The 13,229-nt window shown below is 31.5% G+C and overlaps 1 protein-coding gene across 1 annotated transcript in view; it reads right to left on the bottom strand.

Moving 5' to 3' along the window:
- Positions 1-5,459, bottom strand: part of LOC119370050 (terpene synthase 10) — a 6,481-nt gene extending 1,022 nt beyond the window's left edge. The window contains exons 1-7 of the mRNA XM_089719284.1: positions 5,193-5,459; positions 4,793-5,057; positions 1,644-2,022; positions 1,296-1,514; positions 752-890; positions 408-656; positions 5-297 (exon numbers count right to left, since the gene is read on the bottom strand). Of these exons, the coding sequence (XP_089575410.1) occupies positions 5-297; positions 408-656; positions 752-890; positions 1,296-1,514; positions 1,644-2,022; positions 4,793-5,057; positions 5,193-5,417 (1,769 nt within the window). The 5' untranslated portion in view covers positions 5,418-5,459. The remainder of the gene's footprint in view (positions 1-4; positions 298-407; positions 657-751; positions 891-1,295; positions 1,515-1,643; positions 2,023-4,792; positions 5,058-5,192) is intronic.
- Positions 5,460-13,229: the final 7,770 nt, after the last annotated feature.

Consider the following 13,229-nt stretch of genomic DNA (forward strand, 5'->3'; position numbering starts at 1 on the left):
CGGCATATAAGGAATAGGTTGAACCAATAATGATGAAATGCGATCCTTCGTTTCTTGATTTTGAATTCCATGCCCGTCTCCATATTCGTATATGCATTGTGCTATCCTAGCTAGATTAATTGCCATGTCAACAAAAGTATTCGAAAATGGAGAATCAACAACTCGTTCTTTATTAATCTTTTTCCACGTTTCACTAATTAAATATTGGATGTGCTCACGAGCTCTTACTTCTGAAACTCCAGTTTCATGCATATAACATTGAATTGATTTTGGAACATCTCCTCTTTTAAATTCATCCTATAAATAATGAGAACAAAATAGAGAATATATGATAAGAATTTAAAGGAAAAATATAAGGAGAAATAAACTGAAAACGAGGATTTGCCTAAACTAACTAGCTTGCATACCGAGGATGTTCCAAGGTCGTCTGCGAGTCTAACAATCATGGCTGACAATTGAATTATATCGGGACATTCCTTCAAGGCTTTCAAGGCATCAGTTGTTATTGGCGTTCTTGAAAGAAAATAACAGTGGCCTAACATCACAGGAATTGATATAGAAATCCATGCATTATCAATATATTCTTGTAGAGTTGGTGTATATCCACTGTAATACCATTTGGCTTCTAACAAGTGAGCTTTACATGAATTTGCCCACTGGAAAATATTAATGTGATAGAATGGTTAATTACCATTATACATAAAAAAATGAGTACCATCACAAATGATTTAAGAATCTTATTAATACTTACAAATTTCTTGAAGTAAGGAATGATGTGAAGTCCTTGTTCCTTAAGGGTATCATAAGCTATTTCATTGATCGTGTTATGTAGAGCTAAGAAACAAATCTTCATATAGTTTGGAAGTTGCTCTATTGCATTTACATCCCATCTAAAAACAAAGCATAAAGATACATATAAATGAATTATTATTTCTAGCCAGCTATATATATATATATATATATGCCCAATATAATATAAAATGCATGCCACAAATAGAATAATACGTCAAACCTATTTGAATATTTATGTTTAGAACTATAGAGATGACAACTCTATGTAATGTATCAATGAGTTTTGACTCGGCGGTATTCGAGTGAGTGTTACGTGTTTGAACAAAATTAGAAGAAAAAATTACTATTAAAAGAAAAATCATTATTATGAACCCTAGAGAACTATTGTTATGTATAGTAATTCATTTTTCAAATTTTAATATCATATAAAAATATATGTGAATGTATTAGATCAGCTAGGCAAATAAGAAGCTTTTGTTAGATGTTGGAACACCATCACTGACCTTTCAACTGCATCGGTGAATAATTCAAGTTCATCTAGGGTGCCATACACGTCATAGACGTCATCAATTGTTGTTAGGAGCACATTGACCTTTGTAGACATTCTCCTACAATATCCAAATTCTGGCTCAAATATCATTCCAATAGTCCACAAGAAATTCTCCATTAACCTGTCTCTTGCAAAGCTCAACTTTTCTCCTAAACCTATATTCATCCACCACCTATATATGAAAAAAAAAAAAGATTACCAAAAAGCGAAGGAAATTACAAACTACTAGCCCAAGTACATGGCAGTCTTTAGTCTGACCAAATTAATTAAAATAGAAAAGAAAAGAATTGGGCATAAGTACCATGATGTGTATTTTAGATCCTCTTGGTGTATTGCCTGGACGTAATTGAAATCCAATTTAGCAAGCTCCAGCAAAAGAGAATTCATGCCTTGTTTTCTCTCATAGACATCGATGAACCACCTAGTTTCCAACCTTAGCATCCTCCAATGCAGTGGCATCTTCAGTGCATGAGTTATTAACACGGATGTATAATTGTCATTCTTGTTTTGTTTAATGTAGTTGTTGAGGTAACTTGTAGTAAAATCTCTAGCAACTTGTAAGACATTCTCATTTTCTCCTGAAAGGAATGACGCCTCGTACAAAGAAACCATTCCCTCTAAGCTCTCACAAAGGCATGTTTTGAAGTCTCCCATTTCATCTATGAAATTATTAAAGACATCTGCAATTCACTTTGTCACATTAATCAAATTAATATTGCTAGAGTAAAAAAATATTAATAACATAATATCACTTGTTAATTTCAATTTAGATTCTTTGATTATGTAGAATTGAAAACCTAAAAAATGAAAAAAATGAACTAAATTAAGCTAAAAAAGAAGCTAAAATTTGGGGCGACTATTCAATTCGGCCAATTTAGTTAATTCAGCCAATTCGGTTGGGTGAATAAATATTTGATTAAAAGTTCGATTAAAGAAACTTAAATTTTCGGTATTCAGTTAAGGGTTCGGTTAAAAGTTAATATAGCCAAATTTATCAAATTAACCGACTCTAAAAACTACATCATTGATTAAGTAGAAAATAAAATTTAAAATAAAAATATTTCAATTTTATTTTGATTAAGTAGTGATTAATAACTTCAGTTAATTTTTATTTCGGTTAAAGTCAATTAATCATAAATTTCGGTTAATTCGATCGGTTAATCAACTCTTTATTTTCTTTAACTCTGGTTTGGTTAATATAAAAATTAATTTGGCCAAAATTATTTGGTTAAGTTCAATTAAAAAATTAGTTCGATGAAATTCTGTTAAGTCAAAAAAAGTTTGGTTAATTTATTTCGATTAAAAATGTTACTCAAATTGACCGAGTTATATACACACACACATTGAGTATCAAGGGAACATGAACTTGAGATTTGTTCTAACTTTGCAGTAGCCACAGGCTAGTTCATATGATTTGAAACCTCAAAAAACAATTAAAATTTGGTTAAATGATAAAAAAAACCCTTAGACTTTGGTCTTTTTGCAATTTTAGCCAATTCTTTTAATTTTGGCGATTGTAGCAATAAACTTATTTTTTCATTACAATTATAGCCTCCGTTCTATATTTGTTACACAATTGTTGATGTTGTCGTTAGTGGGACCTATATTTTGACACATCGGCACCAAATCATCATGCCGCGTTAGCCAAAAGAAGCTAAATGAAAAAACAAACCCTGAACTTTATATATATTTTTGAAATTTTAGTCAATTCTTTTTTCTTTTTTTAATTTTGGAAAAATGTCATATGAGTTGTTTCACAGTACTTGCATATATAAACTTAGCACATAATTAGTTTTAGTTCACTCATTAGATTTTCTTTTATGATTCTCCAAATTACAGCCCGTTTCACATAGAATTTATTATTTAAAGTTAATTATTTAATTATTCACTTAATTAACAATTAATATACTATACAAAAGTAAGAACCTAATTTCAAAATACTTAAATAACATTATAACACACAAATACATTATATATTTTCTATTTAACTTATATTTGAAAATTTTAAAATTAAGAAATATTTTTTGCAATCCAAAATAATTTATTTTTAAAATAAATAATTTTCGAAATCTAAAAATTGAAAGAAAGAATTAAATTCATAAGACATCAACGGACAAAATTAAAAAAAAAAAGGCTAAAAATTGCAAAAATGACAAAAATTTACGCCTTTTTGAGTTTTCTTTGCCGATGTGGCATGATGATGTGGCATCAATAGTGTCAAAACATGGACCTCACTAACTGCGAACTTTTAACCGATACATAATCCAGGCTATAATTGTAATAAAAAGATAAGTTTACTGCTACAATTGTCAAAATTAAAATAATTGGCTAAAATTATAAAAATCACCAAAGTTTAGGCTTTTCTGAGCATTTAGCCTTAAAAATTCTAAATTTCAACTGATTATAAAGCAAGTTTCTTTTATTTTCATTTCGTCTGTCGTAATCTCACTTGAATATATTATACTCATAAATATTAAATTCATATTCTAAATCGGATAAATGATTTTAACAAACAAGCTTCAATTGGCCGGATAATGAAAATCGCCAATTTCTAAAAACTCCAATTTGTGCAATCTCATCGACAATCTGGTAAAACTCGAAATTAGTGAGAAGATAATCTCTAGAGAAAAAAAGGAATATTTTAGAACCTGCATGATCGAATGTCTTTGCGAAAAAAAAAAAAAAAAAGAAAAGGATCAGCTTCGCTTGAATCAATGGCTACCTCTATAGCAGTCAAGAGGAGAACATTGTTTTTTTAATGGTTTAAAGCTTTACTGATGTTTGAGACGAACGAAGAAGGAGACTGGTCCTTATCTCGCTGTTTTTTGTCTGAAAGCAAAAGTGAAATTTTGCACAAAATTTTCTTCTCTTTTTTTCGTATAGAAAAGTCAGTTAAATGGTAAAATTGATCGTAGGTTACAGTTTGGAAGAATGAGAAGATTGTTGCCTTCTTTTTATCAGACAATAACCGAAAATGTGGTTGAGAGAAATTTGAAATGGTGTGTTTTAAGTTAATCCAATCCTTGGATTAACTTTACCATGAAGTAATATATAGTAATAAATAGTTTTATCTAATAAATTTAATTCTACCTTGTTTTCAATGAAATTAAGGATTTTTATTGAAACGAGAGTATTTCGGATCGTGTATTTAAAAAAAAAATGATGAAATTAGAAAATTTTGTAAAAAATCATTAGTTTCATTTGTTTGGTTCATAAATAGAGCCATGAACCCACTTTAGTCAAGTAATTTATAAAAGGCAGGCCGATTAGCAAAGTAGATTCAAAAAAAAAAAAAAAAAAAATCTAAAATCAAATTGAAGTGATGGTTTGAGCCACGTGTGGAACTAATACTTTGTTTTTGTTAATTCTGTCGGCAGATATATCAGCTGTTGCAATAAATTTGAATCTGATATACATCAAAAGAACAATTTCCAAATATATAATTCTTACCTTGAGATATGGTGTAGCCATGCTGCCGTAGAAGTCTAAACTCAAGAGCTATAGCATGTAAACCCTCCGTCCCTGCAACTCCGGTTCGTCTACAATTGTAAATACCCATCAACTGTCTCTTTATTTCATCTTCAAAGTGATAAGCTATTCCGAGTCTCTGCAAGGTATCAATTAATTCGAGTTGATTCAAAGTATTGATGGATTGGTTAAGCATAACCCTCACTTCTTCCTTCAGCTTGTTAATCCGTTTTGCATACACCTCTCCCTGCATTACAAAAATCAGAAATATCAAACTGAAACTGAGGAAAAGGAGAATCAAAATCTTAACGTTTTTTATTTTCAGAAAAGAGAAAAAAAAAAAAAAAAAAAAAAAAGGACAAACGAATAGCTATATATATACCTTAAATTCACTAGTGAGTGATTGCGCAAAATCATTATCCCAAATGGGAGGTTGGTAATTTGCAGATCGTCTCACAATATTTTCAGTAGCATTGGTTTGAGCAGCAATACATCTAACTTTGCCACTAAAACGGCAATTTCCCCCTAATCCGAGAACGAACTGAGCTCTACGTGGCGGTTTAGTGAAAGTGAACGTAGGAAATGACACAAACAAATGACAAGCCATTTCGACCTCCAAGGCACCAACTTAGATGAATTCCTTGATGAGCATCATGTCCTTATATAACGCTTTTTTTTTTTTGGTTGGATCCTTATATACTGTTTGAAGACCAAATACTTACGTAAAAATATCTCTCAACTTTATTTTTAACTGTGCTGGCACCACATCTTTTATAGAACACCTATTTATGCTTTTAAATTTGTAAAATGTACAAACATTCTGGACTATGGCAGCAACTCACATTATAATATGTAACTGTATTATGTCCGGATAAAGACCTGGCTAACTGTAACCTCTCTAGCTCATCCCTATTTTTTATGAGAATTAGTCCTTATCAACAAAGGTTACCCGTGTTTGTATTGGTTGTCTTCACTCGTAATTTTTCTTTTACTCTTTTACGGTGTACGGTCTTTTTTTATGACGTGCATTGCACGTTGATTATACTCATTTTTACACTCTTTTAATTTTTTTTAATGTTATTTCTTATGTACTGAATTTATTTTTTAAACGGGTTATACGGGTTGCATATGGGTCAACACGACTCATTTAAACTGTTTATGATATTCAGTAGGTTAAACGTGTTGTGTTCGTGTCACTTGCCTAATTTTCATATTGTGTTTGTGTTGATAAATTTAACACGATCAAAAAATTGGTTGTGTTCGTATTGACCCTATCGTGTCGCGTGTTAGGCGAATCCGTATTGAACCTAACACGCCAACCCATTTTGACATCCTTAGATCATGTCATTCATGACTTTTGCCATTCTATGCTTTAGTAAAATACTTCGTATGATACTTAAGAATATACAAGATGAGATATTTTTTGAAATTTAAAATTGCATTCCATTCTATTTTATGAAAATTCAATTTGGAATTTACTAATTTCATATTTTTCAACCGTAAACATAAATCTAGTTTATTATATTATATTTTAAGATATAAATTTTTAAATTTGATAAAAAATAATCAATATAATTATTTTAAATTTTAAATTCAACAAATTTTTACAGAATAATCAGTAATATAGTAAAAAATAATAATAAACATAATTAGCATAAATTTTTACAGCATAATAATAATCATAATCAAATAATAATCATTTGATTAAATAAATAATTAGCACAATAAAATTTCTCCACTAAATGAAATGTCCATTTTAAGATTATAAATTTTTATTTGACTATATAAATAATAATTAAATAATTTTTATTTTATTTTATAAGATTATAAATTTCTCCACTTTCAGTCGCACGCACTCTCTCTCTCTTACCCCTCATCCGGTCTCAATAATTCACCGCAGTTATGGTCGTCCTGCGTCAGTTTTGCCGGTGTATTCATCGGCTTCAATTGCATTGTGTTTTAGGTTTGTTTCACTTTAAATTTCACATTCTTTCAATTTCTATTTGAGGGTGTTTATTTCTTAATCAATTTATTGGGAGTTTTTTTTTTCCTTAATCGATTTATTAGGGGCTTTTTCCCCTCATTATCTCTTCTGCGTCAATTCCTGGATATTATCACTTTAAGATGAGCATTTTTAGAAGTTTATGTCAAACTGTCATTCACTTATTTTAAGTGAATGTTGCATTGCTCTGTTCTTTCCTTTTCATTCAATGAAAAAGTAATTGTTTAGTAAAATTTGGTTATCTTGTTTAGATTATTTTGACTCAAGCCTTGATTTCATTTTTGCCTAAAATCTGTTATTTTGGTGGAATAGTTTTAGAATGTTGTCCACCTATCTTTTGCTTGTTGTAGCTGAAGGTTGATATAATTGACCTGCATTTTGCCTATTCTTTCAAGTAGGCTACACCTGGCTGCATTTGACACCATGACAGAAGGGATGACTACAAAATATTTTAATTTCATGTCTTTTTCCTCAACTTTAAAAAGAAAAGAATTTGCAATTTCTTTCTTTCCTTTAGAAAAATGGTGCTTACGTCTCCCTTACTAAATTTATATTAAATATCATTTTATATGTTTACTTGCAAATATAAATCCTTATAGAATAAAATTTTAAATATTAGTTTATTGGTTCAAACTAAGGGTGGCCAAATTCCAGTTTTGAGAAATGGAATCGTCATTTTGGAATCCTACGGAACCGGAAACTGCTATAACTGGAAGAGGTTCGCTTCCGGTTTTAAGTTTTTTAGAACCGTGAACCGGTGGCTTTGAGAATCGACCAAAACATAAGGTTTTAACAACCGGTTAGAACCGGTAGTTCCAACACATTTTTTTATTTTTTTTCAAAAATTTTCATCAAAATTTCCAAATTAACCTTCCAAACAACTATAAACGGCTATATAACGTCTAATTATGTTAAAGGTATTTATATAAATTAGATTTTTTTTTGGTTTTAAAATTATCTGAACTGCTCAGAAAACTGGTCAGAGAACCATCTGGAAAGTTTTTTTTATAACTTATTTAAGATTTATGCATAGAGATTTGATAAGTGTTATTTTTATAGTATTTTTAATATAGTTTTTATTAGGATTTTTAGTATTTTTTAATTACTTTAATTAGTTTTTATTTTAGTTTTATTTATGTTTATGTGTTAAGCTTCCTTGAATCATAATTCACTTGATTTTAAGGAAATTTATAGGGTTTTTGCACAGAAAAGAGCAAAATAAAGCAAAACACTCAGGTTCTAGCACGCCCTACCCATGCACATCTCCACGCCTGCTGGATTCAAGAAAAATCAAGTGGAGACTCAGACTCTAGTACACCAAGCCGTGCTATATGGCACGCCTGTGCCAAACGAGGACATTAACCCAAAGGCGTGCTTGCCTAAGCACCGGTCATATTGCATATCATCATGGAGACTCAGAGCCCAGCACGCCCTAGCCGTGCTATGTGGCACGCTCGTACCACAAATCCTTATCTAGGCATGCCCCTGAGCACAGCCCGTGCTGAACCCTCCAAAAAATCAAGTTTCGGCACGCCCGTGCCAAAAATGAAGTGCTGTTTTGAGTCGAAAACGCCGGCCAGTCCCTATCACTTACATGGGCCCACCTGAGATACTTTCCTGATGTGCAAATCAAGTTCTAATCTTATTTATGCGTATGGAAGAGTCCTAATTGAGAAAAAAATTCAAAGCCTAAACAGTTTCCTATTTCCAAAAAGATTTCTTAATTAATGAGGACTCTATTTCCTGAACGAAGTCGAATTTTCTCCCAGAAGTCTATATAAGGAGAGGAGCCATTTATTGTTTATGCATCTAGGGTTCTACCATATTTTGTTCTATTGTTTTTCTCTCTCTCAGACTTTAAGTGATCAATATGGTTATTTAAAGATATACATACAGTTTTGAGAATCAAATCGGCTGGCTGGTTGGACTAGTTTAAATGGAAATCGAACCATAGTCCGTTTTAGGTTGGATGATAAACTCGAGATGTTAAAAAAACCATGAAAATTGGTGAACCCAATGGTCATATATTACAGTTTGATTTAAACTAATAAAAAATGGAAAAATCTTACAACGACCTTCGCTTCTTCTGGTTCTCTCCTTGTGATTTAGACTTCATTTCTTGAAGATTCAAATAAATTTCCTAGCTTTTATGTAACATCCCTTCCCGGTCCACCCGTAAACCCGAATAAACCGAGTCGAGACGCTACAAACTGGTTGACTGAATGAACTGACATGCTGAAATCATGATGTATAATGAATCTAATATCATGCTGAGATTGCTTATAGTAATAATGTACTGAATATTTACAAGACATGATACTGTTTACAAAATGGATTGGGCCCAACTGTGTGCCCTGTACATGCCATAAAAAGGATAACATGAGTATCTACCCTGAAGACCGAGTCTTCTACAGATGAACGGCAGCAGTTGTAAACGGACCCTCTACTGACCAGTCTCAAAACCTGCGAGTTAAACAGGTAACTCGCTGAGCAAATAAAGCTCAGTGGATATCTCAACAAGGAAAGAAACAATAAAGCACATACTTGTATATAAAGAATCATGTAGGCACACAAGGCACATATAAGCACACATATCATGATATCTTTCATTTATCTGTATGATTTATGTAATGTTATGTCCAGATATCTGTATGGCTCCATAAGGTTATAGCGAAACCGAGGTGATAAGAAAAACTGTATAAACTGGATGAATACTGTATACTTGGCTGCTATGGCCCATATAATCATATCCACTCAACGGCCTGTAGCCGGAGTAACAAACTGTATGAGGCGCAGATCTGCTATCCTATGTCGCGACATGGCCTTATCGACATGGTTTCTACCTAACCTCAATGGAGCATAATGTTGGTATGTCAAATGTATAACACAACATCATAGTAATAGTTCATCACTTCATAAATTATAATGTTCATATGATTTCACATCATTTGCATGCTTGGATGTTGTTTTGATACATGTTCTAATGTTGTCTTTTTGTTTTGAAATGATTGGATGCATACAAGTTGAGCAAAGAACCCAATTACATAGAAAAAGAAAGTCCAAAAATGCAGGAAAAGCCAAGTCGCGAGCGCGCCTGTGGAAGTCGCGAGCGCGAGATGCAGAAAATAAGAGACAGTGTGTTATCAGGCACAAGTCGCGATCGTGTACTTGAGAGTCGCGAGCGCGTAGTGTGCCAAATGAGAGAAAGTGAGTTTTCAGGCACAAGTCGCGATCGCGTACTTGAGAGTCGCGAGCGCGTAGTATGCCAAATGAGAGACAGTGAGTTTTCATGCCAACTACGCGAGCGCGCAACGCAAGTCGCGAGCGCTTCCAGGCCAAGGGACAACTTCGCGAGCGCGTCTTGCAAGGTCGCGAGCGCGAGAAGAGCAAAATGAGAGTCAGTGAGTTTGAAGTGAAAGTCGCGCGCGCGCAGTGCAAAGTCGCGAGCGCGCGACGTGCTTCCAGCCTACGCAGTGCCAGGTCGCGACGCGTTTCCAGCCTGCGCAGTCTGCACTCATTTGGTCATATCTCTCAATATACAAATCCAATTTGGGTGATTCAAAAACCCATGCAAAGCTAACACATAGAGGAACAAATAACTCTTCTATGATACTTCCTAATTCCCTCATTAAATGGGGTCAAAATCAAGATGAAGTCCTCCCCTGTTTTCAACATAAATTCAATACCTCCCCTGTTTTCTCACCACTACCATTCTCCAACATAAAGCAATATATTGGCTCAATAGCAACACACCACACAAATTCTCATGCAAAGACAATAATAAAAATCAAGAGATATCAAACCTTTACTCCAAAAAGCTTGAGCTCTGTTCTAGCTTCTCTTCTCTACACTCTTTGAACTCCCTTCTCCTATACACATCAAAATTCTTACAACTTATCTACAATATCACTCAAGTAGAGACTGAATAACAATAAGCTGCAAGTAATTCTACTTACTTGGAGAGAATTGAGGTTGCCTAGATGGATGAAGAAATAAAGGAAATGAAGGAGATGAAGAAGATGACGATAAAGATAAACAATGGGAAAGTGAACTGATGATTGCGGGTAGGCCATCACAAAAGCAAGATAAATGATGGAAACTTACTAAATGATACCTCAATTGTCAAAAAGCTATAACTTAATACCCAAGCTTGTTCTTTTAATGCCATTAAATCCTAATCCTTACACTTTGCTCTTTTTCTCTCAATCAAGTAAGTCCACTAATAATCCTATTCTACCCCAACCGGGTTTGGTTCAACTCGACTCAACTCAATGCAAGACTCGACTATGCAAAGACTCGACTCGGTAGGATGTCACATTTTAAACCTTTCCTTTCATAGATTCAAAGGAATAATAGAATCTTGGAAGATGTTGAAACATATTCTTAGAGCGATGATTTTGTTGAATGAACTATAAGGGAACGACTGAAAAATAAGGAGGCTATGGTGCTAGTTTTGAATTTACCACAGAATTCCTTGTTATTTTCAAAATCTGTCATCGATGCAGCTCCAAAAATAATAATCTTTTAGGGTTTTTCTTCTCTGTTCTCTGGATTATAAAGAAAGGGGTCCTTTTGAAAGATCAAAATCGAAACAATCTTGACCAAAAAGGGTTCTCAAAAATCAAGTTATTTATTTGTTATTTATTATCAAAATAATAAATCACTAATTCCCCGTAAAAGTTAAAAGTCAAGTTAAAAGTACAACCTACTGTGTGTGGCTCAATTGGCAAGATAGGCTGAATATGTGGAAAGAACTCTTGAATTTGGTCCCCACTAATTACACCTATAGGAAGCGACGATGAGCCTTAATTCATCCAATCCGGATGCCAAACACGGAAAGATGATTATCTAGAAGGGTAAATTTCTTAGAACCTTTAAGTCAAAACACGTTTTTTTTTTTTTTTTTTTTAAATAAACATTCCAGATTTCATTAAGTCAAAACACGTTTATCATCTAACACAATGGAATTGATAAACGGAGAAAAACTCCTTTATCCAAATCTAATCTTCTAAAATAATTCAAAGATTTAATTGGTAGACGGAGAAACCTCGTTTAGCACATTTTAGGAGATACACGTTTATCATTATGTTCTGTTTCAAATATTTTTTGAAATTTAAAATTTCATTCCGTTCTATTTTATGAAAATTCAATTTGAAATTTCGTAATTTCATATTTTCAATTGTAAACATAAATTTAGTCTATTATGTTATATTTTAAGATATAAATTTTTAAATTTAATAAAAAATAATCAATATAATTATATAAATTTTTAAATTCAATAAATTTTTACAGAATAATCAATAATATAGTAAAAAATAATAATAAACATAATTAGCATAAATTTTTACAGCATAATAATAATCATAATCAAATAATAATCATTTGATTAAATAAATAATTAGCACAGTAAAATTTCTCCACTAAATGATATGTCCATTTTAAGATTATAAATTTTTATTTGACTATATAAATAATTAAATATAATATTTTATTTTATAACGTTATTATCATATTTTTTTTTAAAAAAAAAGGTTTAATATCATAATTACAATTTATAAAATTTTTGGCTATATTTGTTAAATTAAACTTGAATATTGTAAATTCAAAATTATCTGTCTATTAAAAATTATATAAATATTAAAAAATATTTTAATAAAAAATGAAATATAAAATTTAAATTTAAAGATTAAAAAAATAATATTTATAAATTATTTATGCATAGCACAAACATGTGGTTAGTTTTAAATATTTTAGAAGGGGTGAATTTGTTTGCGTGTGTTTTCTCAATTCCATGTGACAACATTTGGTTTCCACAAAGTGCTGCAATAATATCTAATTTTTTACTACAAGCATTGTAACTGTCAATTTCACTTGGCATTTTCCATGTGGGCAAATGATGCATACACTTATTCTTATTGTAACAAAATTATTTTAAATCCGTGGTATATATAGCTAAATATGTATCACTTTTCTTTATTGGATACTGTCTTTTTTTTATGACGTGCATGCACATTGATTATACTCGTTATATACTTATTTTTTACACTCTTTTAATTTTTTTAATGTTATTTCTTATGTACTGAATTTATTTTTATATAATTAAAGTGGTCTCAAAATAAATTTCAACTAAATTTATAAACCTAATCCTTTAATCCCTAATTTATAAATGCAGATTCTTAAAATTCTAATCAGTGTCCAAAAAGAAAATCAAGCCGTTACTCAATCTCCAATCCCCGCCCTCAACCCAAATCAATATTAAAAAAGAAATAAGAAGATGCTCTGAATTAATAATGTAATCACTTTGACTATAATGACAATATTACTTATCTAGTACATTAGACATATACAAATTCTTAAAACTCCAAAAAGTGAACCAAAACAGAAATATATAATTCTCATCTTTTTCACTTTTTTAAA

This window comes from Jatropha curcas, chromosome 3, assembly GCF_041381405.1.
Source record: "Jatropha curcas cultivar XTBG-Jc1 chromosome 3, XTBG_Jcur_1.0, whole genome shotgun sequence".
Taxonomy (NCBI): domain Eukaryota; kingdom Viridiplantae; phylum Streptophyta; class Magnoliopsida; order Malpighiales; family Euphorbiaceae; genus Jatropha; species Jatropha curcas.